Raw genomic sequence first — 26,783 nt, 5'->3', positions numbered from 1 at the left:
CAGCCTATTTAAGGCTCCTCGTCAGGGGAGACCACAAACCGGGGGCAGAAAACATGAAAGCCTGGGAAAAATAACCCAGCCTATAGCTCGGCTCTACTGTAGACCCGTCCGTCTCACACCACGCAGAGCGCAAAGAAAACCAGCAACTCTCTTCAGACACATAAAAAAGATTTGGCTCTGTACATCTAAGGGTGTCAGCTGGGGAAAGGAAAGGTCGCTTTTCTTTCTGCGGAGCACCTCGCTCTCCTGTTGAGACTTTGGCTGAAGAACACTACGACGGGGTCAACCCAGTGGCTCCCAATGCTTCCAGTCACTTCTGCCTACCTTAAAGAGTAAAAGACGTGGGCACAGTACGATACAAAGAAAATAGTTCCCTTCATATGACGTGTCTTAACACATGACTTGCGCCTCTTTGGTTCAGATTTAGTGAGACACAAATATCCCTCCTCTCACTTTCACTATACGATTTCTCACCTGCTGATTTTGACGAGTAAGCAGTGGCACGTCACAATCTGGTTTCTCGCCTAATGTTGTGTGGTTAACCCAAAAACCCTAGCCACAGAAAAAAGCTTTGAGTTGCTGCCACAGCTGGCAAGGCTAGTTTGTCTTGACAGTATCCTGCGTAGAATTTCAATGACCCCCCCCCCCATCTTCCCCTGGTCTTAGGCCTATTATGCCATTGCTGCTAACTGGCTCCTATTCACTGCAGTGTCCTGACTTCCCAGAGGGGCCTAGATAAACAAGGACTATTCAGTCCCTGAAAAGCCCGCCCCCTGCCAGCCTTGGTCTCTCCTTGTTTCAGTGCCAGGCTGCGGCGCGTCTCGCTCGCCACCGACGCCAGCAGCAGTGTGGCACCGTGCCACTGATTCTTCTGCACCACACAGCACACTTTCAGAGAGATTAAACTTAGACTTGACTGCGATGACACGATAAATGATGCGACGAACGGCGGCCGCTAATGCGACGTATGAATGATGAGGAAGCCTGGAGTGGTGCGGGGCAGGGGGCGCCTATGTGCCTTTCTGCATGTGTGCAAAAGGTTTCTGCGTTATGCACCGTGTGTGAGAGAGGGAGCCGTTATCTGTAGGTGTGGTGTGCTGTGATGTTGCAGGCCAAGCTGACTTCCTGTTGTTACAGTCCATCAGGGAGATCAGGGGTGGGGGATGCTCCCATGAGACTACCCCGTGAGAGTCACATGGTCTGGCTGCAATGCATTTAAAGGCCATGTTTTTTGTGTCTTTCTGTGTGTGTGTGTCTGTGTGTGTGTGTGTGTGTCTGTCTCTCAGTGTGTTAAGCGTGGTTTGTAAGTGCATTCCTGACCGCCACCTGAATTCTGACCCAAGTGTGAACTGTCTCTTCCTGGCTCTTTTTTTGGGGGGGGTTTCATTTTCTGGCCTTCCCTCCATCCTTCCTCCTAATCAACAGATCTCAGAGGAAAACCACACATCTCTCCAGGGTGCCTCTCTCGTTCCCTCTCTATCTCTCCTAACCAGATGTTTGAAAGCTGTTTGTTTGTTTATCCAAGTCACTTTGATTGATGCCTACTATAAAACAGTGCGTGCACGCTGATGCCACATACCTCTGTATTAGGGTGAAATACTTTAAATCCTATTAATCAAACAAAAGCTAAATTGCATCAGAAGTTGTCCACAGCCGTTGTGTCCGCTGGCGACTGCGGTAAGCAAGAGGGAAAGTGTCCCTTAGACGGTAATGGCCCTCCTGTCCAGCCCACCTCCATCATTCCCCGACTCGCCAGCTAATTTAAAGCAGTGCCCTTCTAATCGAATGGCTGTCTGATAAATCTACAAATCAGGACAGATGTCCGGCGGGGTGTGGCAGTGACACAGCGTCTAGACGGAGCTGAGAGGTGAGCAGACGCCTCCCAACGAGATTCAGATCCAAAGGAATCTCATCCCTTTACTCAGCTGGTTGTGACCGCTGACGTGGAGTGGCATTTTAACCGAATCTGTTCCACCTGAGTGTCTGAGGGGGTCAAGTCCTCAGGAGGACAGGGAGACTCTCTCAGGCCAATGTGGCTTATTATGGACACACAACCAATGATTCTGAAGTGCACTCTGAGAAAATGCCATTAGAGTTGATTGAAGCGTTATGGTAACAAGGTAGCAGGCTTGTATTTGGGTCAGGCTTTATCTAGGAAAAGGCAAGAGGCCCAGGGGCTGAATTCCACCTAATAATTGTATTGCCTCGCAACAGATAACACTGATGTAAAGCTGTTTATTGTTGATGATGAGTCTATTGAACCCAGCCATGCTCTTTCTCTTGTCCTTGGGGAGCTTATCCCTCAGGCAGGGCTGGTTGTGTTTTTATTAAAACCCAGGTTTAAATGGGCCGGGTCCTCTGATCGACAAGCAGATTAACCAACTAATAAAACAGACACCACGATATATAGAGAGGCCCCCTCTGAGACTCCGGCTATTAATATACAAATATGGAGGATTACTGTCTGCTTGTCTCCATGGCCGTGGAGAGGGGATTAGGGTCCTGGTCCAGACAGATTGGATTTAATGTGTGTGTAAGACTAAACGATTGCTGTTCTACAAAGCCCTCATGTATGTGCGGGGTGATCTCTGCTCTATGGCTGAGACGTCACAGCATCCTGTTGTGTTTGTGGATCAGTTACATCCGTTACATTTGTGTGTCAGTTCTGTTCAGAAAGAAACTATTAAAGTACTATCGTTGCATCCTCTATTTTGGTGTACCATGCCGCTTAGTCAGTCATCTGCAATTCCACATGTTTCTGCTTCACAGCCTGTACTAACCATATTTGCAGTATTATACAACACTTGTTTGCTCGACCAAACATGCAGCTTTGCAAGAGTGAATTTGAGGGCCTCTTTGTAGCATTTGTGAACTTTCATTTTTTGTGTAATATATGTATCATTTTCAATACTCCAACTTTCTCATAAATCATAAAAAGTATCAAATTGTACAACTGTACATTAGTTAACTGCAAGTCACCCATAAGCACAGCCACCTGTCCCGGTTAAAGATAATAGAGCTGCAAAGATTAGTGGATTCATCGATTAGTTGTCAACTGTTCAATTAATTGACGACTGTTTTGATAATCCGCTTGCCGGTTTAAATCATTATTTTGTAAAAAAAAAGAAGAAAAAAATCTCCACTTACAGCTTTTGAACTGTTATTATTTTCTCGTTTCTGAGCTACCTCTGAGAAAATAAGATTGATCGACAATGGAAATAATCGTTAGTCGTGGTCCTAAAAGATAACAGGTTTTATTAGTACACTGGAATGTCGTTTGAAGCAAGCCTGTAGATGCCGAACTAAGAATAACAACTATTAGTGTATAACACTATATAAGATACAGAAATAAAGTTTCCAAAGCCTTTCAGACAGTAACCTGTCCAGTACCTTGCGGCAGAATGCTGCGGAGCCTTTATAAAACGGCCGTTCTCTCACATACCTTTGCTGTTGTGGATAGCCTAACCTCAGGTTTATGTTGTCTATGGACGTCTCAGCGACATTCAAGTCTGAAACAGATCAATTTGGACTCAAATAACAACAGAACAGGAAACGAACACACACAGTAGCAAATAGAAAATCATATGACTCTCTTAACTCGCAATCAACAATTTCATAGTCTACAGCATGCGCGACACTGAGAAATTAGTCCCAGTCTGGCATACCTATTGTTCAGTCTAGCAACTCCATTTCAGCCTGACGCACTATTGAATTGACAAATTACTAGATAATGCACAAAAACAAGGCTCCGTCAAAAGCACAGACTTAGATCAAAACAGTAATCACAGAATATTTAATATATGTATTTGTTTACTCCTGTGGGAATATGTGTCCTGCAGAAATATGCATTTCCTTAAAGACGTTTCTCTCTCTATATAGTCACCATGCTCACATTCTGCAGAAGTTAGTCCCAACTTCTCCTTCAGCATTAGCTGTAGCCATAGGGGAATCCTCATAAAGACAGATGCAGATCTTTAAGGGAAGATGGATTAATTGACAGACACAGAAGTGAAATTCCCAGTGGGCTACGAGTGACTAAACTGGCTGAGGCTATAATCACTAAAAAGTGAAAACATGTGTAGTATCCTGGCCCACAGATGTCCTAGAGATAGCACTTGGTGTGTGTCCTTTACCTGTATTAACATGCGGCCCACACAGAAACACACACACACACACACATACACACACACACACACACACTCTGGGCTGTTTATCCCCAAGGGCGACCAGCTAAAGGAGAGAGAGACCCTTAATCATGTCCCTGTCCCGCGTCCTCGTTATCAGCCACGATTAATGAGCTCTCCATTAATGAAAAAAACTGAAAAAAGAAGAGGAGGGGCCAACCCCTCCTGTAGAAGAGAGAGAGGCAAGGGGGGAGTGTGTGTATTTGTGTTTGTGTGTGTGTGTGTGTGTCAGGGGGGCTGATAGTAAACGCTCTCCAGGTGCAATGACATCACCCTCCAAGGTAGATGTGATAACTGTCAAAGCTCGCTTTTGTTCAGGATGACAGGGCGTTTGTGTTTGTTTAAGTGTGTTTGCATGCACGTGTGAGTGTGTGTGTGTGTGTGTGTGTGTGTGTGTGTGTGTGTGTGTGTGTGTGTGTGTGTGTGTGTGTGTGTGTGCGTGCGGGTGGGTGCGTGGACATGTGGCCCCACACACAGTATTGTGTTTTGATTGCCCAAACCCAACCTCTTGGGTTTAATCCGTTTTGCCTTTGTATATCTGTCTTCCTCTTTTGTCTATGGTGGCTATATGGCGTGAGGGAGGGAGGGAGGGAGGGAGGCGAGGGATAAGGAGCGCTTGATGAGACAGTGGAAGAGGAGGAGGAGGAGGAGAGGGCGGCAGGTGCAACGGACACCCAGCACAATCACCGTCGCTCGGCAAAAGCAGCGACAGGAAATCAAGGTTGTCTTGGCAACCTGGCACTATTGATTAAGCGCGGCCGTCTCCAAGCTCACATCAGAGTCCCGGTGGAAATGGTGATGCGTTGGGTTTCAGGAGAGGAGAAGAGGGGAAACGAGTAGCAGGTAAAGAGAGAGGAAGGATGAGTGCGAAGGGTGAATGCGTCATGTGTCTCCCCCAACACTTTGGCTCGGGCCTCCTAAACCGGACCTCAGCTCCATGTTGCTCCGAATGTCGTCCAGATCTACGAATACACAGTATTTCTCATCACCGAGTCATTTCCATGGTCGAGGCCTTCGCGGAACCCTGCAAACATTTAACGCGCCCGTGTGTCCCTCCCCCGGTGCGTCTGTCTCTGTACACGGGTCAGCGAGAGCCCAGTTCTCTCAGTGTTTCCAGGCCATTAGTTCACATTGTGCAGTTGGATTTAGGGACCCTGTGGCACACATGAAGAGTTTACTCTCCTGTCTCTGTGGTCCAAACCCTCGCGTGCACGCAGTGACTTCACCATGATTGTACACCGAGGTGGTGATGTTGCATAAGCCCGGCACAGAGGTAATCAATACGCAGTATTGACTTGTTAGGAGGAGTATTTTTGGCTGATACCGCACGCAATTGGTGTATCTTAGACAGGCCATGTCTCTTTCACACTCACTCCCCCTCCCTCCCTCCGTTTCTTTCTCTCTCCTGGCAAAAGGTGAAATTGCCCTGTCCCAAATCTCTAGCAGATGTGTCCTCCCTTTCTCTCTCTCTCTCTCTCTCTCTCTCTCTCTCTCTCTCTCTCTCTCTCACTCTCTCTCTCTAGCTGTCATAAGATTGGTTTCCATCCACTTGTCAATCGAATTAGTTTAAGTTCAGTAAAATAATTCATGCGAATAAAGCTGGTGACAGTGTGTTTCCATCCAACGGCTTTAAAGCGAAACAAAACCTGTGTGTAATGACATCACATGCTGTTTTGCGATCAAATCGGTATATCGAAATGATTTGAGACATTTTAAGGTGTTTCCATTCATCTTCGCGCTGAATCGGACAACACTTAAGCCAACATTTGTGACAAAGTTTTGCCAGACAACGTGGATTGCGCCAACAGTAACAGTGTAACAGTGCTTATGTGCCAGCTGATAGCGACATATCAAGCTATCATAATGACGCTATCAACACATCGCTATGGTGATGCAGATGCACGTAAATGCCCGACAACAGCGGCGGCGGCGGCCTGTGGTGTGGGAACGAGAGCGCTCCAAACTGTTCTGGAAGATCGCGGTTTAGAGACACTTTTGGTTGACGCATTTTTCGGATTTGACCTGTTGTGTAATGTTATTGGCCCGTCCCTTGACCCAGAAAAGCCGTGGCCCTCCGGTTCCAACCGAGAAGCGTATTACAATTGCGCTCAACAAACTGGCTACATGCCTAGAGTAGAGAGTGGTAGGCCATACTGACGAGGACGACGCAAAGGTCTACATAGGTAACACACCTGGAGCGGATGAGGCGCATGAGATCTCCACAGGTGTCTCTGTTTAACCATAAAATGGCCTAAAACATAATCGCAATTCATTATTTATATACTATATATACAGATATATATATTGATCAAGATAAAATCCAAACGTAGAAAAGTAGAAAATTCAGTCAAATTTACTTACGCATTTTTCATTCAATATCACTTCATTCGCGTTAAAACATGTGGATGGAAATATAGCTATACACACATTTAGATGCAAGTGATCATTCAGAATATTTTTTTTAATTTAAGGATTTTCTACCTCATTTGTTATTATTTGCATTTTTTTTTTTTTACTTGACTTATTTATTCCTGTTGGGACTGTCCGATCCATCACCTAAAGGACACTTTAGATTGAGATTGGTAGGGTGTGTGGCCGGAGGAGATCTACTGCTATCTTCATATTGAAAGGACAACAGTACAAGACTCTCCCTGTCTCCATCCCTCCCTCTCAGTCGCTTCCTCCTACCTCCCGCGGTCAGTCCAACACAGAGCACTCCTCTGTCCTGCCATCATGTGGCTTTTACAGCCTGGTTAACCCCCAGCTATCTGCTGAGCCACGCTCTTTATTGTTTCACACCACACTTTTAGTGACTTTCAGTATCTCATTTTTGGCTTAGGCACTTACAGAGGTAGTTATATTCAGTTGTATATACTTAGTTCATTTTTGGTAATTATCTGTATTTGCTTTCTTGCCGAGGGACAGATGATTAGATCGCCACCGCTCTAATGCCTGTTTGGTAACATTAAGCTGCAGTTAGAAGCCAGTTTTAGCTTAGCTTAGAATAAAGACTGTAAACATGGGGAAACAGCTGGCCTGGCTCTGTCCAAAGGTAGCACAATCTGTCTAGTAGCATCTCTAAAACTCCCTCATTAACATGTGAAGGTTTTTTTTCTTAGAAGAAACCCAAGAGTAAGAACAACAATTTGCGGTTTTATGAGGAGTTAGACGGGCTTTACGTCGGACTATTTCTCGGCCGGGCGTAGTGATTTTCTGTCACTGCGTCAGGCCAGTAACAACGAATGTTCATTAGTGAGCGTTAGAGGTGCTGGTGGGTGGGTTTTACCACCTTCAGACGGAGCCAAGGGTAGGTGTCCAAACCCTGCTCAGTATGAGTTGGTTCACACCGTTGATGATACAGCACGGCAAAACAAATGTATGACAGAAATCCACTTGATTGGCTATTTCTTTATTTATTGACTGATGGGGGCACTTTGGTATTGTTTCCTGTATGAACCAGTAGTGTGCATGCATCACTTAGTGAGTCATAACAACGAACCACAACCGGCAGGACTTGGCGCCGTAACCACCGCGGTTATAACAACAGTGACTGAGTTTATACTGAAGATCAGTGGTAGAATGGAACTTAGTAAATTGTACTTAAGTGTACATGTTGAGGTGCTTGTACTTTACTTGAGTCTTTTGTCTTCATGCCACTTTTTACTTCTACTTTTCTACACCTCAGAGAGAAATATAAATATATATTTTTAATAAGATTATTTTTTGGGCTTTTCTGCCTTTATCTGACAGGATAGCTAGGGGAAAGGGGGGGGGGACATGCAGGATATTGTTACAGCTTGGATTCAAACCCTGGACCTCTGCATCAAGGCATGAACCTCGAAGTATACGTGCACCTACTCTGCCCACTGAACCAACCCGGCCACAGAAAGCGTTTACTTTTTACTCCACTCCATTCATCTGACAGCTTTAGTTACTAGTTACCTTATACATTCAGATCATTGCACACAAAACACATGTAGTTTATAAAATACAATGTTTTCTTATGAATTAAACCAGCTGAAATGATCAGACCTTTAAACACACTAAACTGTTTGGATCGTTTCCAGTGTCTATAATTTGAGGATTTGTCTTCATTGAGCATTGAGTTTACTTTTAAATTTGAACTGTAAGTACATTTTCCTAATGATACTCACATTAACTAAGTAACATTTTTAATGCAGGACTTTTTCTTGTAACGGAGTATGTTTACAGTGTGGTATTAGTACTTTTACTTCTTAGTTTGAATACTTCTTCCACCACAGCTAAAGGTAATATTGCTTAATTAGACGCAGCAGCCAGACTTAGCATGAACACATGATCAGGTGAGAATAGAACTGAACACGACAAAAATCGTACGTAGCCTAGAGTAATGTCTTACAAGACTTTAGGGGCGCCTAACATCCCAACTCCCCTCCCATCTCTCTTTATTTGGGGCTATTCTGGGCTGGACTAATGTGGCGGCGGTGCTGCGTGCTGAGTGAGTCAGCGGTCATTAGGGCGTGCAGACAGCACTCTGCCGGAGGCCACAGGAGCCAGTCAGTCTAATGATGAGGCCAGGGAAGAGCGCTCAGGACGTCCTATAGCTCCATCCAATTAGCCCCCCCCGGCCCCGCCCATAGTCACCATTACTTTGACCACGCAGGACAGCAGAGAGACGCACATTAAGGTCTCCACATGCATGAAAAAGATCTACTGAGTGCTTCTCTACAGATCTTTGGCTGAAGTCAAATTACTAATACCCCACTATAAAGATACTCTGTTACGAGTAAAGGTCCTGCATTAAAAAATGCTACTTAAGTGAAAGTATGCTAGTATCATCAGGAAAATGTACTTAATTAATACGCAATTACAAAAGTACTCGATGCAAAAAAAAATCCTCCCATTTAAGAAGATTGGAAAACGTGTGAAAAGTGTTTCAGCTGTGCTTGTAAGCCGTTATACTGTTGGGTAGTTTCCTGTATAATAAATACATCCGATTTTATAAACTACGTGTGTTTTTTTGCAAGAATCTTAAGTTGTAAAGTAACTAAAGCTGTCACATGAATGTAGTGGAGTCAAAAGTAGAATATTTCTCTCTGAGATGTTGCGGAGTAGAAGTAGAAAGTGGCATGATAAGAAAAGACTCAAGTGAAGTACCGCAAAGTACAGTACTTGAGTAAATGTACTTAGTTACATTCCACCACTGCTTCTCTTTGCCATGTACAGAGCAACAAGTCTCTGAACTGATTTTTCCTCCTCTTCCATTTCCTTAAAACCTGGTTTACTAATTGTGCATGCATTTTGCTCCGTAAGCCTCGACTGTATGTTTGTGTGTGTCGGCCACAAGTACCTGTAGGAACTGTCATGGAACTGACTTTAGAGAGCAATGAGAGAGAGTGATTGAGATTGAGAGAGAGAGAGAGAGAGAGAGAGAGAGAGAGAGAGAGATCCAGTGCTCCGATCCAGTCCTCCTCCCCTGGGAGAGGCAGACTGAACAGGAATGTAAACATGGCAGCTAAATAAACTGCTGTGTGGGACAGAGAGAGAGAGAGGGGGGGGGTGGGGGGTTCGGGATCACTCAGGACCAACTATGACAGGCTACATCTTTGCATTTTGAATTGGAATCCATCTCTCTATTTCTACTTTGTTATGTACCTAAGTAGAATTGTCAGCTGTTCATACTTTACTTGGTTATTGATTTTTCTGGAAACTTTCACGTTTTACTCCACTACACCTCCTAAATACCATGTATACTTTTACTCCACGACATTTCCGTGAAGCATCTTCGTTACTCGTTCCTAAGTAAATGTTTTTGCGCATTGGGGCGAACAAAAACATTTGAATTTCAGTTGATAATCAATGTTTTTCTTTTAACTTTTACTTCTAATAGTACATTTAGTTTACAATTACTACAGTAAATACCCCATACTTGAAGACTTTTACTCAAGTAGTGTTCTAAAAGGTGACTTTAACTTCTACCAAAGTCATTTTCTGGTAAGATACAGTACATGTGCTTTTGCTTAAGTATTGATTTCAAGTGCTTTATACGAGGCTGTCTATGTCAGACTAAAGGATTCTGAATCAGGACAAATGAAACCAGGAGGCTTTTTTCTTTGACCAATAGTATGCAGCGGTTGCAATCAAAGAATTGAACCTGGGAGGGGAGGCGACAGACATCCACGGTGCATCGGCTTACAAGGACAGCTCAGCATTCCTCTCCCTCCCCTCCTTTTAACACCTTATCTCAACCTCTCACTCTAAAATAAGATGCACTCACGCCATGTCACATGGCAGCAGACATCACCCACAGCTCCTCAAATACTCTGCAGACTCTGGGAAGCTTCGACGTGCAGGAGGCTGCGTCACGCCGGCCGGCATTTTACGTGAAAAAGGTGCACTCATTCAGGGTTGCACAACATGTCGTTTTTTTACTGTTTCCGCAATATCAAACGATGCAATAAACACGTCACGAAAGGCTGCGACACATCGCTAAACACAGTCAGAGATTTTTTTGTGTTTAATTGAAAGAAAATGTAGAAAACTGCCCCTTAAAAATGTCGCTATCATTTTTTTTTAAGTGGTGCTTTTTATAGTCAATTCCATGTTACATTAGTTCAACAAAACAATGGTGGAAATGACTTTATTTCACTTGTTTTACAAACAACAAGCAGTATTTTTTTTAGTAGCATACTGAAAGCAGCAGAACCGAGTACACTTTGATGTGTTTCGTGTAATATTGTTAGCGCGATATTCAACAACGTTATTGCATATTTTCCTCATATCCTGCAGCATTATACTGTCATTATTAGCAAACAGGACTTCACACTTTGTTATGTTCTTCTTTACAAATGAAATAAAAAGTCTGACATGTGATGTGAAGTTTTTAGAAATGCCTCGTGACATGTCAATTCAATTTCGTCTCTAGAAGAGTCTTATTCAACTTTTGTGATATATATATATTCGCTATACTCAGTACTATCGCATCGCTATACTTCTTTATTGAAGCGAATGACAATCGTACCCATGAATCTTGACAGAATGGAACTGGGACAAAAACATATTGTCCCAGCCCTAGAAGACTGTCAGGTGTTGCATGGGGTGAAAAGCTGTTTATAGTGATGGTACAATGCCAAAGATCATTTATTTTTACATTATTACGCTATTTTAAATTGCTTGGCCTTCACAACACTGACAGTCGTCTTTCTGCAGGCTCCCTGCGTCTCTCTGTCTGTGGCGTCTTCAGGCGCCCTGTGACTCCCCCCCCCCCCTCCCACACTTGTAGTCTAACCCTTCAGGCTTGTTTTAATGTGGTGATCTGACTGTTGAGCACAGGTGCTGCCCGGCTGCTGCCATGAAGTCTTTCTGGTTACCATAACCCGGGGCAGGTGGCAGCCATTACCACTCTGTCTGAGGTAGCAGACTGGCAGATTTAGTTGTCACCGTCCCACCAGGGGTGGGGTTAGAAGGGGGCCACCACCCACCCCTGGGGTAATATGATTGGCTTCCACCCCACCCCCCCTGTGCCACCCCACTTAAAAAATCCTGGCATCGCCCCTGCGTCCCACAGCTTGTTCTGCTCTCCCAGCCCACAATGGCTACCGATGGACAACTGTGGACATGGCTGAGTAAGCTGCGCTGGCATGGCACAGTGTCCCACTGCCACTCGTCCCTTCCTAACAACAGCACTTCTTAAAGGCACCCTCCTATCAGGTCCCTGTCCTTCACTGTTTTCCTTTTTACTCTCCCTCTCAATGCCTTTCATTTTCTCCCGAGGTGGATCAAAGAAATGAGGTCTGTGGAGGCGTATGGAACCAGACTCTGTGTCAACAAGAAGCTTTTTTCTGCATTCTCCGCTTCTTACTTAGCTGGAATTTACTGTGGAAAGGTATCCCTGTACAGCTTCCGAACGCTATATATTTATTAACAGGGGTCGCTGTAATCCAGCCATCTCTTTGCCACAATGTCCTCATCGTACACCATGTTGCACTTAAATGTAAGCCAGCCAATATATCTATTCTTTTGGCCACCAGCTCATCAATCTATCCTGATATTCTACCTGATGTCCTTTTCTCATCCTTCTCTTTGTCCTCCCGTTAGCATCTCTTTTTCCCCCCCTCCCTCCATCCCTGCCTCCAACACCGGGCGCTGGGCCAGAGGTGCTAAACAGCGTCTTAACCTGGTGTCTGAGTCTCGACTCATCCTTTATTCATTCCCATTAAAGGAGCATGAGAGTTGTTCTCTGCCTGTAACCGCTGCCGTTCCCCCTCCATTAGAAAGACAAACGGCCGCAGTGCGAGCGTATCTACCTAGTCTTCCTTACATAACTAATGGGTGGGGCGTGAATGAAACGTGCATGGTGGGGCTCTTCTGATACCTGTGTGTCCAGTTTGGGGCAAGACAGACCAAATGGTGAGGCTGAACAATACAGGGGTATAGGTGTTGGAAGAAAAAAATCTGTACGTACGTCTTGAGCAGTAGTTTTCTGATGTTTAAATATATATTTTGTTTGGTACACCCACTCTGTATTCAGTTTAGATCCATTTTCACATACGTCTGCAGTCGTAATTGTTTTCTAGTTTATTAAATTTGGTCTCAAGCTACTCTCAAAGTGGCATACAAATGTGGTAAAAACCTTGACATCCTCATTTTAGGAAGCTTGCAATCTTGAAATATTGATATTGTAAAACAGCGGCACAAAGACACAAAAACCACACCACGCACACTCCCAGAGCACACATGTGCAAACAAATGCCTCCAGCAGTGCCATTTAGCTGGCAGTGGGCCAAAATCGTCCTTACGATATAAGCCCCGAGGCTCTCTTATATAGTACCTCATGTAGAGTAGAGTACACACACACACACACACACACACACACACACACACACACACACACAAGGCCAAACAATATCAGCATCTCCCACCTTTACAACCTTGTTTCCCTATGAGGAGCCTGTTTGTATGGAAAAAAAGGAAAGATAAAAAGAGGAGGACAGCAGATGATGGGAGGAGAGGAGTGAGATAAAGGTTAAGAATGGTGATGAAAATGGAGAAAAGTGCTACGCCAGCGACTCCGGCAGGGAGACAGACAGGAGTGAGCATTTCTGCCCCGCTGGTGGAATTTTGAGAGTGTAGGGAGAGGTGTGTACGTGCGTGTGTGTGTGTGTGTGTGTGTGGGGGGGGGGGGGGGGGGGACAGGTATATTGAATATCAGCACATTGTGTGGACTGTCATCCTTACAGTTTCTCTCTCTCTCTCTCTCTTGCTGGACTGTACTTGCAGCATCTCAATCCATTTACATAAATGGTACAATGCGTTGAATACCAAATAAAGATCATTGATGATTCTTGGAATTGAGAGATTCTATTGTGTATTAACACAATGTATTAATTTTTACTCATCTTTGGCTGTAGGGAATGTGTGTCATATGGTGCATCGGTGTTTGTTTACACAAAATGTGTGTTGTGTTCGGCAGAGGTAGGTGGGGGACCGGGTGAGTACCTGCGCTGTAATCCAGCCAGTTGGTTTTGGAGGAGCCATTTAAATTGAGCGGAGGCATTAAAGAGAGGTGTCTGAGGAGGTCAGGACTTTCCTTTAATCCTCACAGTGCTGCTGCCAGAGGAGAGTGACGGAGGCAGAGAGGCAGCAAACTGCACTACGGTCAGCGTGTGCTTTGGAAGGCCCGAGGCTGGCACTGGGCCACCGTAACACTGTATATTAAACAAACACCGGGCACTAATTATAGTCAGTTAGAACGACACTGAGGTGACATGGCTGCACAAATACAAACACATAACCGCAGACCAGATGTATATATACCCTCAGATGTGTGTAAAAAAAAAAAATAGCTGGCATCTGCAGAAACATGCTGGCACACACTCACACACAGCCAGGCAAACATCGGAGCTTAAAACAACAGTCCAGCTTGTTCAGATATCACGCACCGTCCTATTGTTTCACAGAGACCTCTCTCATTGATGAAAAAACTAGTGTGTACACACACGCACGCACGTGTACACACACGCAAACACACGCACACACACACACACACACACACACACACTAATCACCAGCCCCACGGATAAGGGGCATTACAGTAAAGTAGCAGGTGCCTGTCCATCGCAGCAGAGCCCCGGCTGATTTGATGGTAATCTATAATCTGAAAGGCTTTGATGCCACCGCCGTGCTTATCAGCCAGGTTTGTTTGGCCAGGCTCAGAGCGCCAGATTTAACAGGATGACAATGTTGCACGATTAACCTTTGCTGTTTTTTGAAAAGCAGCTTCATTGCCGCTGTTTTTATTCACACATGCATGGGTTGATGGCTGTGCGGGGTATGTGTGCGCACAGGCATTTCACTGGGGGGAGTTTTTTTTGTCAGTTGACGGCTCCAATGTCACATTACTAAATATGTAAATATGCAATGACTCATTTAGGCCCGACCTGAAGCTTAAAATTATTTCCTACGATTTTGAGTATTTTGCCGTGCTGTTTGTCTGTCTTTAGTACAGGATCCTATGGATAGACTAATTATCGGCACTGGTCAATTATCGGGGCATTTTTTGGGCAGTTTGCCAATTTTCTGTATCCTCGTTTTATTTGCCTGATAACCGATAAAGTGAATGAATTAAATAATGTCCTTCGTTGGCCTGTCTACAGCTCTGTGTCTGTCCCTCTGCAGACTTAATGCCCCCCCCAACACCATATGACTCTATGCTACTGGGGATTTTGTTGAAAGTTTCTCTTTTATTAAATATTTGTTTAAAGCTCCATTGTGTAATATTTTGAGTTGATTCTCAGTAAAAAAAAACTTTGTTCTTACTCAACTATGTGCTCATTCATGTGTAATTACTTGCACCAACTAATCCAAGTATTCTCGTATGCTTAGAATCTGCCATTCAGAATCATTCAGAATAGATATGAGCAACTCGCTCGTATAAATTCTGCCATGTTGCGCCTCTAGCTTTAAAATACGTGAGCCAAAGAGGGACATACCTCCACGTTTTTTGCTTTTACACTCAGTGGCACAGATTGGAAAACCTGTTGAAGATGGAGGATCACGCTGATACTCTACTAACATTAGCTTGCATTGGTTTGGGAACCTGATAGCTTATGTTAGCAATGAAATGGCACCAAAATAACAAAAACGTGAAACTATTATTACAATGGAAGGAACGCTCACGGACGAAGTTGTACTTCTTGGAATGATACGGCCACCGTAAGAGTTAAAATGCGGAATCATAACGGGACGGGCTAGCAAGTAATATTCAGTTGGTTGACGTATTCAATTTCACAGCTACATGGGAGAAATTCTCACATAATGTAGCTTTTAAGCATTTAAAATAAGTTTTGTGTTGGAGTATTTAACATTCCAAAATCCTAACTTTGACAAAATTTGTTTCATTTTCACTGTAAATGCATTTCGGTTCCAAAAATGGGTTATCGGTTTCATTGACTACTAATGTTAGGTATCAGTACCAGCCTTGAAAAAACAATACCAGTCGATGCCTAAGAGGGTACCCAATCTGGGCTGGTAATTCAGAGTTAAACAGGCAGGCTGCCTCCTAAACATTATACATGAGGATGCATGTGTAATGCATTCCCATCTCCCTCGCTGTAATCTAGTTTGTGCTGGGGGTTTGTGGATTTACTACAGTGGTGTTATTAATCCAGATTTGCTGGATCCGCCATGTTACTATGTGCAGGCTGGAAATGCAGCAGACAGTGGAGCTGATGGTGGTGACGTGGACGGCTCACATGGCGCCGACTGCTTTTATTGGACAATAATGGGATGCTGCCATGGATGACTTACAGGGACACGCCCGCAACCTTCCTTATGGAGGGGTTTTATATGAACACAGGCGCTTGGTGAGCAACTGTGGAAGGTTCTGCTAGAACGCATGTGAAACATCGGATGATGGATTTTTTATAACTGTGTGTGTGTGCGTGTGTGTGTGTTTGTGTGTGTGATTTTGCCTCATAGTGGAGCATTTTGCACGGGTCTCATGTAGTTCTCATGTTGTGACAAGCTGCTAAAATGTTAAGTCCAATAAAACTTAATGTTATTGCTGTGTTCTGCATGTTGAACCCATTTAAGTTGGACAGTGGGGGTGCCGTGGAGGAAGTCAGGACTCAGAAGTTCATTATTTGAACTTGGGATGAAATGAGCAAGCTAATGAGTTAATACTGTTAGGTTATCAGATTAACCTAGACATGCACCTGCACGGTATTACCCTGTGGAATAAAGTATAGATTGACACGGTAACTTCATGTGACGTATTCTACACACATTTATTCATCAACTATGGTAATCCATTCATTCATTATATTACAATTCAATGTGACGAGAAGAAATGTGTAGACCAGGTCACACAGAGACAAAAAGCAGCTGGTTCTTCGGTCTCACCTGTAGCTCATTGGCTGTGTTTGTGCCAGTCGCATTCTGTCTGGCATAATTCACAGCCGTTCACTCGCTTCCTCTTAAAGTAGTCACCATCCTGTCTTCTTCTGGCAGGGACTGGAAGTGTTGTGTCAGCCTGTGAAGCCCCTTAATTCTCCGATCCAAAGAAAAAAATTTCCCTTGCTCAGGGGCTCAGAGGAGACTGGGAAAACACTGAAATCGGGCTCGGGGAAAGGGAGATTTTAGTGCGGTTGGGGTTTTTTTAACAGGAATTGGCTTTAAAACAAACAAATGCCGCCCTTACTACAGAGGAATTTTCTTTTTCCCTCGGAGAGAAGCTTTCTCTCTGTTCTCCCTTCTTACTTTTTCCCTCCCTTTCGGTTGGTCCGTTTGGGGCCCCCCTGGGAGGAAGCGCTGTAGGTGGTGATTAAGTCAGACTCCAAAAAAACCCCCCCCCCTGCCCTTTCTCGTCCCCCATTCTCTCCTTCTCCGCCGCCTTCTCCCAGCCTTCCTTTCTCTGAATCACCCCATCATCAAAACAACAAATATAAGAAGTCCCCGATATAAGAGGGACAAAAAGAAGAAGGGCAAGAGAAAAAAAGCCCAAATGCTCTAAATTGCCTCCCTTCTCAGCCCTTAATGTGTGTGCGTAGCCATGTAAATAAAGTGACTAATACACACTCCCTGGCTCATTAATATGGGGATCGGTGGGCTCGGCTCACACAGATGAACACAGGATGAATAATGTTAGCTGAGCAATGCTGAATATGACCACCCCTCTCTCCACCCACCTCCTGTCTGTGTGTGTTTACTTCGTTAAAGCTCCCATCAATCACACGCCCAGGACGCTTTTTAGCAAGGACACACCCCCACTCACACACACACACACACACACCACACTCTCTCTAAGACACCAACACACATACACACTCCTTCTGAGTTTATTAAAAAGTATTATCACTGATCTGTACAACAGCTACACGCACGCACGTACGCACGCACACACAGCTCTAACACAACCATTAACAGAAGTAAGTCACACTTGTGGTGTGACAAGAAGAGTTAGTCATTGGACAGATCTGTCTTTCTTCAGTCTTCCTCTCGGATAAAGAGCACATTACCACAGTCGGACAGGAAGGCCAGTGTTCAGGGACATGCACTTCCCAATTGAGTCCCCCCTGAACCACAGGGACCACACAGGGGTACAACACAGCTCTGTTTGACCCAGTTCAGCCACTGTAGAGTCAAAGAGACAAAGAGCAAGCTCCTCTTCTCTCCACAGTGGTTTTACCCTCAAACTGTTGTAGCTCTCGTGGAGTCCTACATTACCCTTACAACTGAGCAGCAGAGATGAGTCCTATGGATGCACTAGTAACGTGACTGGTTGTATCAGCACTTATGTTTGCTGCCCTAAAGCAGGGGTTTGGGCTACACGGTCCTTGGCGAAACTATGCCTAAAGTATGCGCCCTTGAGCAAGTCACTGCATCCCTATGTATCTGTCCTTGGAAGAAGTAAAACCAAAAGGGATATTTTCCTACATTGAGTGGTATTAAAAAATTCAAAATATTGAGATCCCATGCACAAGTCAAGGGTTCACCAGAAAATAGACAGCCATAATCTTAAAAGATGTAAGTTTTGACCCTAGGACAAAACTGTCATCAGATAGTTAAGTGTTTCTACTTGGGGATACTTGACATGAAAAAGAGGGGAGGCTCTATCCCAGAAAACATCTGGCTGTTGAATGACTTCACAGTAGGGGTGACATCACATGGGATAGTCCCAAGAGTCCTGTCCAATGACTGCAGTGTGCTTGGGTAATGGAGGTCCCACCCTGTTGGCTGGCGAGAAACCCTGGTCTGGCCTTCATCTTTCAGCCTCAGGGAGCAGCAGCCAGCATCTGACCAGAGCAGAAAAGAACATGACTAAGCTAAATGAAGGACGAGATAGCTGTTTGTAACTTGCATCCAGTCAGAAAGTAACATCCTTCATTTGTTGGCAGTTGTATTAGTTCAAACTATTCACACACATATAATCAGTTAAGCATTGAGTCTGGCTGATGTGCGTTGCCCTTCAAAGCTCAAAAGCAACAGTTCATTTTCTCCTGTTTACAGTGCTGGGATACACTAAGTGAGGTGATATAACAGAGTACACAAGAGTCCCACAGCAGCAGTGTTTGACTCACTGTAGTGCCATTACCATAGATGGCAGAGGGGAGTGAGAGATCTGTGCCTATCGATTGTCCCAGCTGGACTGTCGATACTCCCCTTCGAATTCTGACACAGCGAACTAATGGTCTTCCAGGCCGGTGGCTACCAGACGCACGCCTACGCACCATCCTAGCACCTCTGGGTGTAATGGACAAAAAGGGGGCCCATCAATACATCAATACATGACGGCCTTCATTTACCTGCTGCCTCAGCCATTTCACTCATCAGCCCTGCAATGAGAAGGTGCATTAAAAACAGCGCTGCTCACTCAGCCTGTGATTTTTCATCTGTCCGCCCCTGTTCTACAAATCATAGTTCACGTGTTAGTCATTGCAAGTACAGTCATATTGAAGGGAGGATGTGTAATTTGACCTCCTTACACAGACTTTAGGTGAGGTCTTGCAACATGTACCCTTTCTGTCCCACCTGGTTCAGCAAGGAAAAATGTGTCGCTGTCCATCCGACGGGCCGCTTGTAATCCGCCCTCGTGGTCATTTAACAGCAGGGTAATGGTGTGAATGCTGCTGGTTGACTGCTCTTCAGTTTGTAGTCACCCTGGAGGCTGGTGTTGTGGGGAGAAGGGGCTAACCCTTCCTGATCACATGAGGAAAAGCCACTTTGCCCGGGGAGAAAGAAGAGATGTAAGGGGGCTGGGGGGGGGGGGGGGGGTATATGTGGGGGGACTGAGGTGACAAAAGAGCTTTTGTGGATGCAAGTTTATGGCGTTAACCTCTTTCTCTTGCTGCTTCACATGAATAACAAGAAGCCACTGTGACAACTGAGCAATAGCCCCGGGCAGTGCGTTTGATAATGCACTGCGTGTGTGTCTGTGTGTCTGTGTGTCTGTATGTGTGTGTCTGTGTCAGGGGTTGGCCTCGGGTGTCTTGTGACCGAGCTGACATTCTGGAGAAATGAGAGAGTGGTCAGCTGTTGTCAAAATGCCACAAAGAGAAGGATTTTCTACAAAAAAGAAGCACTCTCAATGCACTTTTGCGTGTTAGTGTCAGAATTAGTGAAGGCACAGTAGGTTGTCAACATGGATCTGGGCCATGGCTTCGCTGAGGTGTGCTGACCTGCTGATTGCTATAAATGGGGAACTTGCAACGGTTGTAAAATTAGATGTAACCAATAAACAAAAAGGGTTATTTCTGCACTTCCACCTGTCCGTGAATGTGTGCACAAACGTGTGTACAAGTGTGTGTGTGTTGCCTGTTGCCCTACAGCCTGTCCCCTCACCGAGACATCTGTCACATAAAGCCACAGCGTCAACCAGGCGACCTTTACCGAGGGGCAGGCAACCAGAGAATGCACGGACCAATGTAAATATTGTCCATCGCCCTCACTCTTTTAGTTTCTATCTCTCATTCCTCCTGTCACCTTCTTGTCATCTCTTATTATTTCATTCTTTTTATCACTTGATTTTCCTCTTGCAACCTTTTTTTGTCTCCTTTTTTGTCTCCTTTTTTTTGTCTCTCCTCTGTTCTCTCTCTGTCTTTCTCTCTCTGACAGTGTGTGACACTCCCTGCCTGGGGCGGCCATCAGTTCAGATGAGCATCGCATGTGACAGGCCAGCTTTGTCTTTTTAAGCCATTAGCTGTTCCTCTCCTCCCACCTTGCCACCGTTTTCCTCTCCGTTTACCTTTTCTGCCCTCTTCGCCCCATGTTTGTATTAATCTACATAACAAACACGGTCTCGACTCGGGTGAAGAGTTGACGTGTGTAAATATGTGACAGAGCTGATGACGCCGATGTTCAGTCTCCTTAATGAACTGAGGTGTTGGGTTGAATTTACTGATGCCAGTGATAAATCTGAGCTATACTTGCAGGTAAGCAAGATTTAATGAGATTTATTTGGAGAATTGTTTGTCAGTGTGCCTCCCCCTCCCTCTTCGTAGGCCAGTGTAATTCTCCCTGCTCTGTACTCCCCCACAGTAAACTGTCAGGCCTAATACAGGCAGGAATGTCCAGTCACCTGCTCCTAAAATGCAACAGCCCTGTGCTACACTAACCTTAATATAGACCTGCACTACACAAGCAGGTTGGATAACGCCGTTATTGCTCATTGCATATATTTATACACACACCTCAGCGTGCCCCATCTCAGCTGTTGAAACTAAAATCACGCATCAAAGTCAGTATGTGTCAGAATAACCAAAGTTGATGGGAATAGATTTTTGTGTTGTGCCTGTTTCTTCGTAAATAATGTACAAATTAGTAGTATGAATGATACTTTACACATCATGATCTTGTACTATTGTGCAGTGCAGACAGGCATGAAGCAGTGGCGGAGCGAGGGGATGGCGTCTAGAGCACCAGCACCAAAATATTTCCTCAAAAGCCCCGGATCTTTCAGCTTTAAAAGACTTCCACTTTGTGTCATTTCCCCTCAAGTGTCTTCAACTGGGCCAGCGAATGAATGGAGCCAAAGTTTTACTACTGGGGAAATATCGCCTTCGTTTCAAGATTAGTAATGCTGTTTACGTCAGCCTCATACCCAAATATGTAATGTATGTTATGTAACTTCAAAATAGAAACCTCTTTTCTCAACATCTGTTGTGTTCGGGTTTCAGAAAGATGAAGACAAAACAGGATGCAGGCTGTACAGGATGATCCTTTTCCTTGGCAACTATCAGGTTTTTCCCAAATATTTTTCTATAATCAAAGGGCTTGAAAAATAGTGCATATAGGTGTTGTAAGCCCCCCCCCCCCACCTGTTGTTTACAACATCCGGCTCCACCTCTGGCCAGAAGAAAGACTGGTTGCATTTGCAGCATGTTAGCCATAGCTTGGAAGCGATCAGCCGTCTGACCCGTGTGTATTACTGACAGAGTTGGATCAAGCTGGGAAATTGGATTCTGTTGTCTGAACACACACATAGAACAGTTTGGCCTTCCACTTGACAAATGATTACCACACATCTGAATACATCTGCCTATTGTCCAGCCGTGGTGCACGAGTGGATGATTTTCACACAGTATCTGCTGGCCCGGCGTAGCCGTCATTAGCGCTGAAGTGGTTGGAGGAAAAGGACACAAGCTATGTAAATGTAGTGATGTAATGATGCTACTGATGTAACTGACTACATTTAAACAGGCTGAATACCTTTTAGGCAGTTGCTCTAATAATATCCTCACAGAGCCTCCACTCAAAATGTCAACCCTGGACACAAACTGGCAAAATCAAAGGGGAAGACGACCATTACACCACCGCGCAGCTTTCAAAAGCTATCAGTCCATAACTGCAGCCTGAATGGAGTCTGACAGCAGAGGTGACAGGGACATTTCATTTGGCTTGCGACACTCCGATGGGGTTTGACGGAGGCTAATGTAACATTAGGCAGGTCTGTGTTTGGTTGCCAGCCTGGTCTTACAGAACTAGAAACAGTCGCTAACAGAAAGGGAAACAACTGTTTACCTGTGTGTGTGCTGATGCTTTCCTGTGCGGGCTAACTAATTGTGTTGTTGTTGGTGTTGTTTAGAGGTGATTTCAGGTAACACAGTTTCTTTTTTACTTGGCGAATGGGTCTGAAGGGGAGAAAACAGTGACAGCTCAACCGTGAAAAAGCACAAAAACAGAACAGAGAGATTAAAAAGAGAGCAGAAGGAAGCATGGCTGCAGGTTATCTGGGCTTACCAGAATCTACAGCAGGTGTTTCCTCTCTTTTTCTTTTTATCCGCCCCCCCCCCCCCCCCGCCCCGCCCCGCTCGCTCGCCTCTAACCCACCTTCTACATCACTGCTTTCTCAGTCACTTGCCTACACTGTGTACAGCTGGACTAGTTCACTGGGTGGGCATTCTCTCACCACCGACCTGCTGAGTGTTGGAGAACTGGAGCAGGCCTCTTCATGCTGCACGGAGGGAGGGAGGGATGGTGCACAGACACTCTAACTCTCGCGTTGTCTTCCCGTCAACCATGGACTTCTTGTCCTCTCTCAGCAAAACTGACCCGGTCTGGTTTGTCTGTTTATCAAGCATAAAAAAAGTATCACCAAATTCTGACTTACGCCATCATTCCAACTCATTTGAACTAGTTGTACACTTACTTTTTGCATTCATGGTCAATAAAACGTGAAAATTATACGTAATTTCTGTGCAAAATGAGGAGAAAGTATTAGTTGTTTTGGATTATAATAGACTGGTAAATGTCAAATATTAGCCAGGATATCCTCAGGTCAAAACAAACGGATGCATGTTTTTCCCAAACAAAAGAGCAAACAAAAAGTAAAAGCAAAACTATTTTCTGAAGAAGTGCCTTGAAAACGGGTCAGATTAGACTGGAGGACAACATAAGGGTTAAGTGGGTAACATAGGGTGCATTAGGTGCATGGTGTTGTGGACATTTTGTAAAGGTTTTCAGGACTTTTTGTTAGGTTAATTAAATTAAATTTAATTTAATTGCATTTATAGTATCAATTCATAACAAGAGTTATCTCAAGACACTTTACAGATTAGATTAGATTAGATTCAACTTTATTGTCATTACACATGTACAGGTACAATGCAACGAAACACAGTTTAGAGAGTTTAGAGAGCCTCCGAGCCGCAGCTAGTGAAAGCGCCGCCACATGCACTCTGAAAAGGATACATGCAGATAGCTAGATAATACAAGACATAACAACACAATGCACAAGACTACATACGTGAAGGAATATTTGGTGCCGTGGATGTGAGTGTGTGTGTGTGTATGGGAAGTATGAGACACAATGTAGGCACGATAGACAGAATGTAGGTCTAGACCACACTATAATTTACAAAGCCCCAACAAGTCTAGTAATTCTCCCAAGAGCAAGCAGTGGTGAGGAAAAACTCCCTTTTAGGAAGAAACCTGGGACAGACCCTGGCTCTTGGTAGGCGGTGTCTGACGGGGCCGGTTGGGGGTGTAATGAATAGTGGCACTAACAGTCACAATAAAGAGAATGGAACAGTGACTAGTTCATAGCATAGCAGGGCACTGCAGGGCGTCACAAGACACAGTAGAGCGTGACAGGATGTAGCAGGGCATCGCAGGACGTGGAGCAGGACCACGGCAACAGCTGCAGCCATGATTTTGGAGCCTCCCTAATCCAAGGAAACATGCTGGGGGGAAAAGAACATAAGGCCTTTGGCTAATCATCTAATACAGTGATTCCCAACCAGGGTAAGGGGTACCTCAGGGGTCACTTCTGCTGTTGCCAGGGGGTACGTAGAATATTCCGTAGCTCAAAAAATAGAAAACACAATTTGATTAGAAGAACATATCCACATATCAACAGGAAGTCAACTGTAACACCTGAACACTACATGTTGCAGTTATGTAACAATTAAGCCAGCGAGCACAGAAGTTTAGCTCAAAATAATAAATAATTGGTAGAAATAACTGGGCTGCACGATATGAGGAAAATATTTTATTACAATTATTTTGACTGATATTGCGATTGCGATATGATTCACAATTTTGGAAGGAATGATCATTTTTTATTGTTATTCTCATTTTAATTTCAAATGATTAATATTGAAAGAAATGTAAATGATGATAGCGTGATTTTTGGGGATCTGTACCAAACAGAGATTTTCTGTAGTCTGTAGGATACATTTTGTTGGCCGGTACGGTCATAATTTTGATAGTAACAATTCTAATTTCAATTCCGATTCTTGCTTTTTGATTCCGGTTCTCATCGATTCTGGATTCCTTGAAAAACGGTTTACATGATTATTCCACAGATATTCAGATGTGATTTACAGTTCTAGGGGGCTTTTATAAGGTAAAATTCATTCTGGAGGTACGGTGGTCGCTACAGAAACCAAAACTTGGTTACTTGAGTTACATTTTGAACTGATGATCGGATTCAAAACCATTCCAATAAAAAAATTATTCCATTGGAATCCTGATTCTTTTGTTAGAACCAGGTCTCGATGCCCAGTCCTTAGTGACCACCCATGAGGATGGAAAGCCCTCTACATGCCAAGCATGCCTTTTAACGGCTTAACATACAGAAGAAACACACACACACACACACACTCTCTCTCTCACTTAGGTATACCGCTGTTATTACCTTTGATGGGGCTGTCTCACCTCCAACATAAACATGGGTTGGGAGACAAGTGTATACTTGGTGGCCGGGGCATTGCTCTGTGTGTGTGTATGTGTGTGTGTGTGTGTGTGTGGTATGATCACACCCTCCGGTCCCTACCAGCCCACTGGCCTTATTTAGAAGAGCTGAGGTGCCAGATGCAGCAATTCTCCGAGGACGCCCAGTGCAACAGAATGTGTGTGGTTCATCACCACGCTCGTTTGCAACACTAGGATTGGTACACAGAACAGCCTGTGACTTCCCCTCACTAGAAATACAGCCTATTATCTGGTTGTCATTGAGGCACAGCAACACTATCAGGACTAACCCTGAGTAATAAAGGTTTTAGTCATTTTCTTTTTTTGAAAAGCATTCCACAATCTCTGAGGTGAAGTTAAGTCCTTTTCTTGCTTTTCCTAACGCTCATTAACAACCGCTGACTTCCTTTACACTTGAAAGTGTCATCATGCTTATTAAGAGAACAATAGCCCCCATTAGCATTAGTGTTATCATGGAAAGTGCTCATCAGATAGGAGGTGAGTGACCTGTGGAGGACCATTAGCTCACATGCTAAAACCTTGATCAGCGACATTAGGAAGACAAGAGCCCATTGTCTTCTAGCTCACCTCTGAAATGATTCCTACTAAGGGCTGTGCTCCACAGGTTGTCAAAGTACTTTGATGGGATAATCTTAACCAATTGTCTGTTAGCAGTGTATTGTTATTTGCCTAATAGAACACCTGACTATCAATGGAGCATTTTACATCTCTAATAGTTGTGGCACACAGAAATACAGAACTACATCAAAAGTGACTGTTTCTCAGGACTATTTTTACCGCAAGTCAGCATGGACTTGAGGTGCTTCTGCTTTTTTGCCCTTCAAGCCTAACTTAGAAAAATGAGTAAGAGTCACTGGTCGTTTGGGGAGTTTTTGAAGCTGAATGTTGATCCTGTGTATGTAAGACATGTCTGGTCCTAGATGTGACTACCTTGTGGTAGGGTTGGCTCACACTGGTGGTGGTAGGGACTTGAGATTAGCTGTCAGTAAACAGTCTCTTGGGACCCCTAGTGCCCTCTCCAGCTTACTGACTGCGTGAAGGGATACAGATATGTCCACAGCTCCATATCTTAACTACTGGAACCAAACAGCCTTTTGCCTGACTTAAATGGCCGAGCAAGTTTGAGGCAGCCTGCAAACAAACCAACCAAGAAAAAAATCCCCAACTCTTTTGTTTTGTTATAGGCACTTGAGTTGACCTTCCTGACTCTGTGGGAGGAAGCCTGTTGTTTTAACAAAACCAGCAGCGTTTACCCCTGTGCTGAATGAGGCACCTCACCTTGAGACGGCATACTTGAGGTTTTGAATGGCACGGCTTTGTTATACTTTGGTTCGAGCTTGGTTTTTTTTTGTAGTGGTTGGCTTCCCTAAGAAAATGGCATTGCAGAGCCACAAGGGCAGACTCTGTGACGACAGGGTCTGTACTCTTTTAGGATGCCTGTGGTGGTTTCACCGCTGCCTGCCTGGCCCTGAGCTCTGAATGAGATAAGTGGCGTACCTCAATAAGGGAGCCTGTACCAAAGCTAAATATAGAGAGAGAAGAGAGGTAGAAGGGCAGACAAGTAGGTCTGCTGCCTATGATGAGTCAATATGTTTAATCACAACTAGAACGACAGCAGACCTCAGAATACATCAGTCAGCTGGCTGAAATTAGAAGCAGGGAGGGCACACCCTTTGATCCGTCTCTTTAAGACACGGAAAAGTGTTTTGGTTGGACATTCCTGACATACCTCCTACACATTCTGGTATGGGGCTCTTGCCCTGCACGTAAGACGTATAGGTTTGTAGACGTCCTTATAGGTAATGAATCAAGACAAAGCTCACTTCAGACGGTAATGTGTTTGTTCACAGGCTATATATATGTTCCTCTGTGTCCTCATCTAAAGCGCAGTTATTAAGCCAGTCACTC

The 26,783-nt window shown here is 44.5% G+C and overlaps 1 protein-coding gene across 2 annotated transcripts in view; it reads left to right on the top strand.

Annotated features, from left to right (window-relative positions):
* The window catches only part of zeb1b (zinc finger E-box binding homeobox 1b), a 55,987-nt gene that overhangs the window by 9,452 nt on the left and 19,752 nt on the right, over positions 1–26,783 (top strand). Inside the window, exons 1-2 of one of the 2 annotated variants that reach the window (XM_032503371.1) lie at positions 16,279–16,283; positions 18,645–18,649. The exons of the other annotated variant lie outside the window; for it this stretch is intronic. Of the exons in view, the coding sequence (XP_032359262.1) occupies position 18,649 (1 nt within the window). The 5' untranslated portion in view covers positions 16,279–16,283; positions 18,645–18,648. Of the gene's footprint in view, positions 1–16,278; positions 16,284–18,644; positions 18,650–26,783 lie in introns of those variants that run through there. 2 annotated transcript variants of the gene reach the window in all.

The sequence above is a fragment of the Etheostoma spectabile genome, chromosome 22 (assembly GCF_008692095.1).
Source record: "Etheostoma spectabile isolate EspeVRDwgs_2016 chromosome 22, UIUC_Espe_1.0, whole genome shotgun sequence".
In the NCBI taxonomy this organism is placed as follows: domain Eukaryota; kingdom Metazoa; phylum Chordata; class Actinopteri; order Perciformes; family Percidae; genus Etheostoma; species Etheostoma spectabile.
Note: the sequence above shows the minus strand (reverse complement) of the source record. Positions and strands in the feature narration are given on the sequence as shown.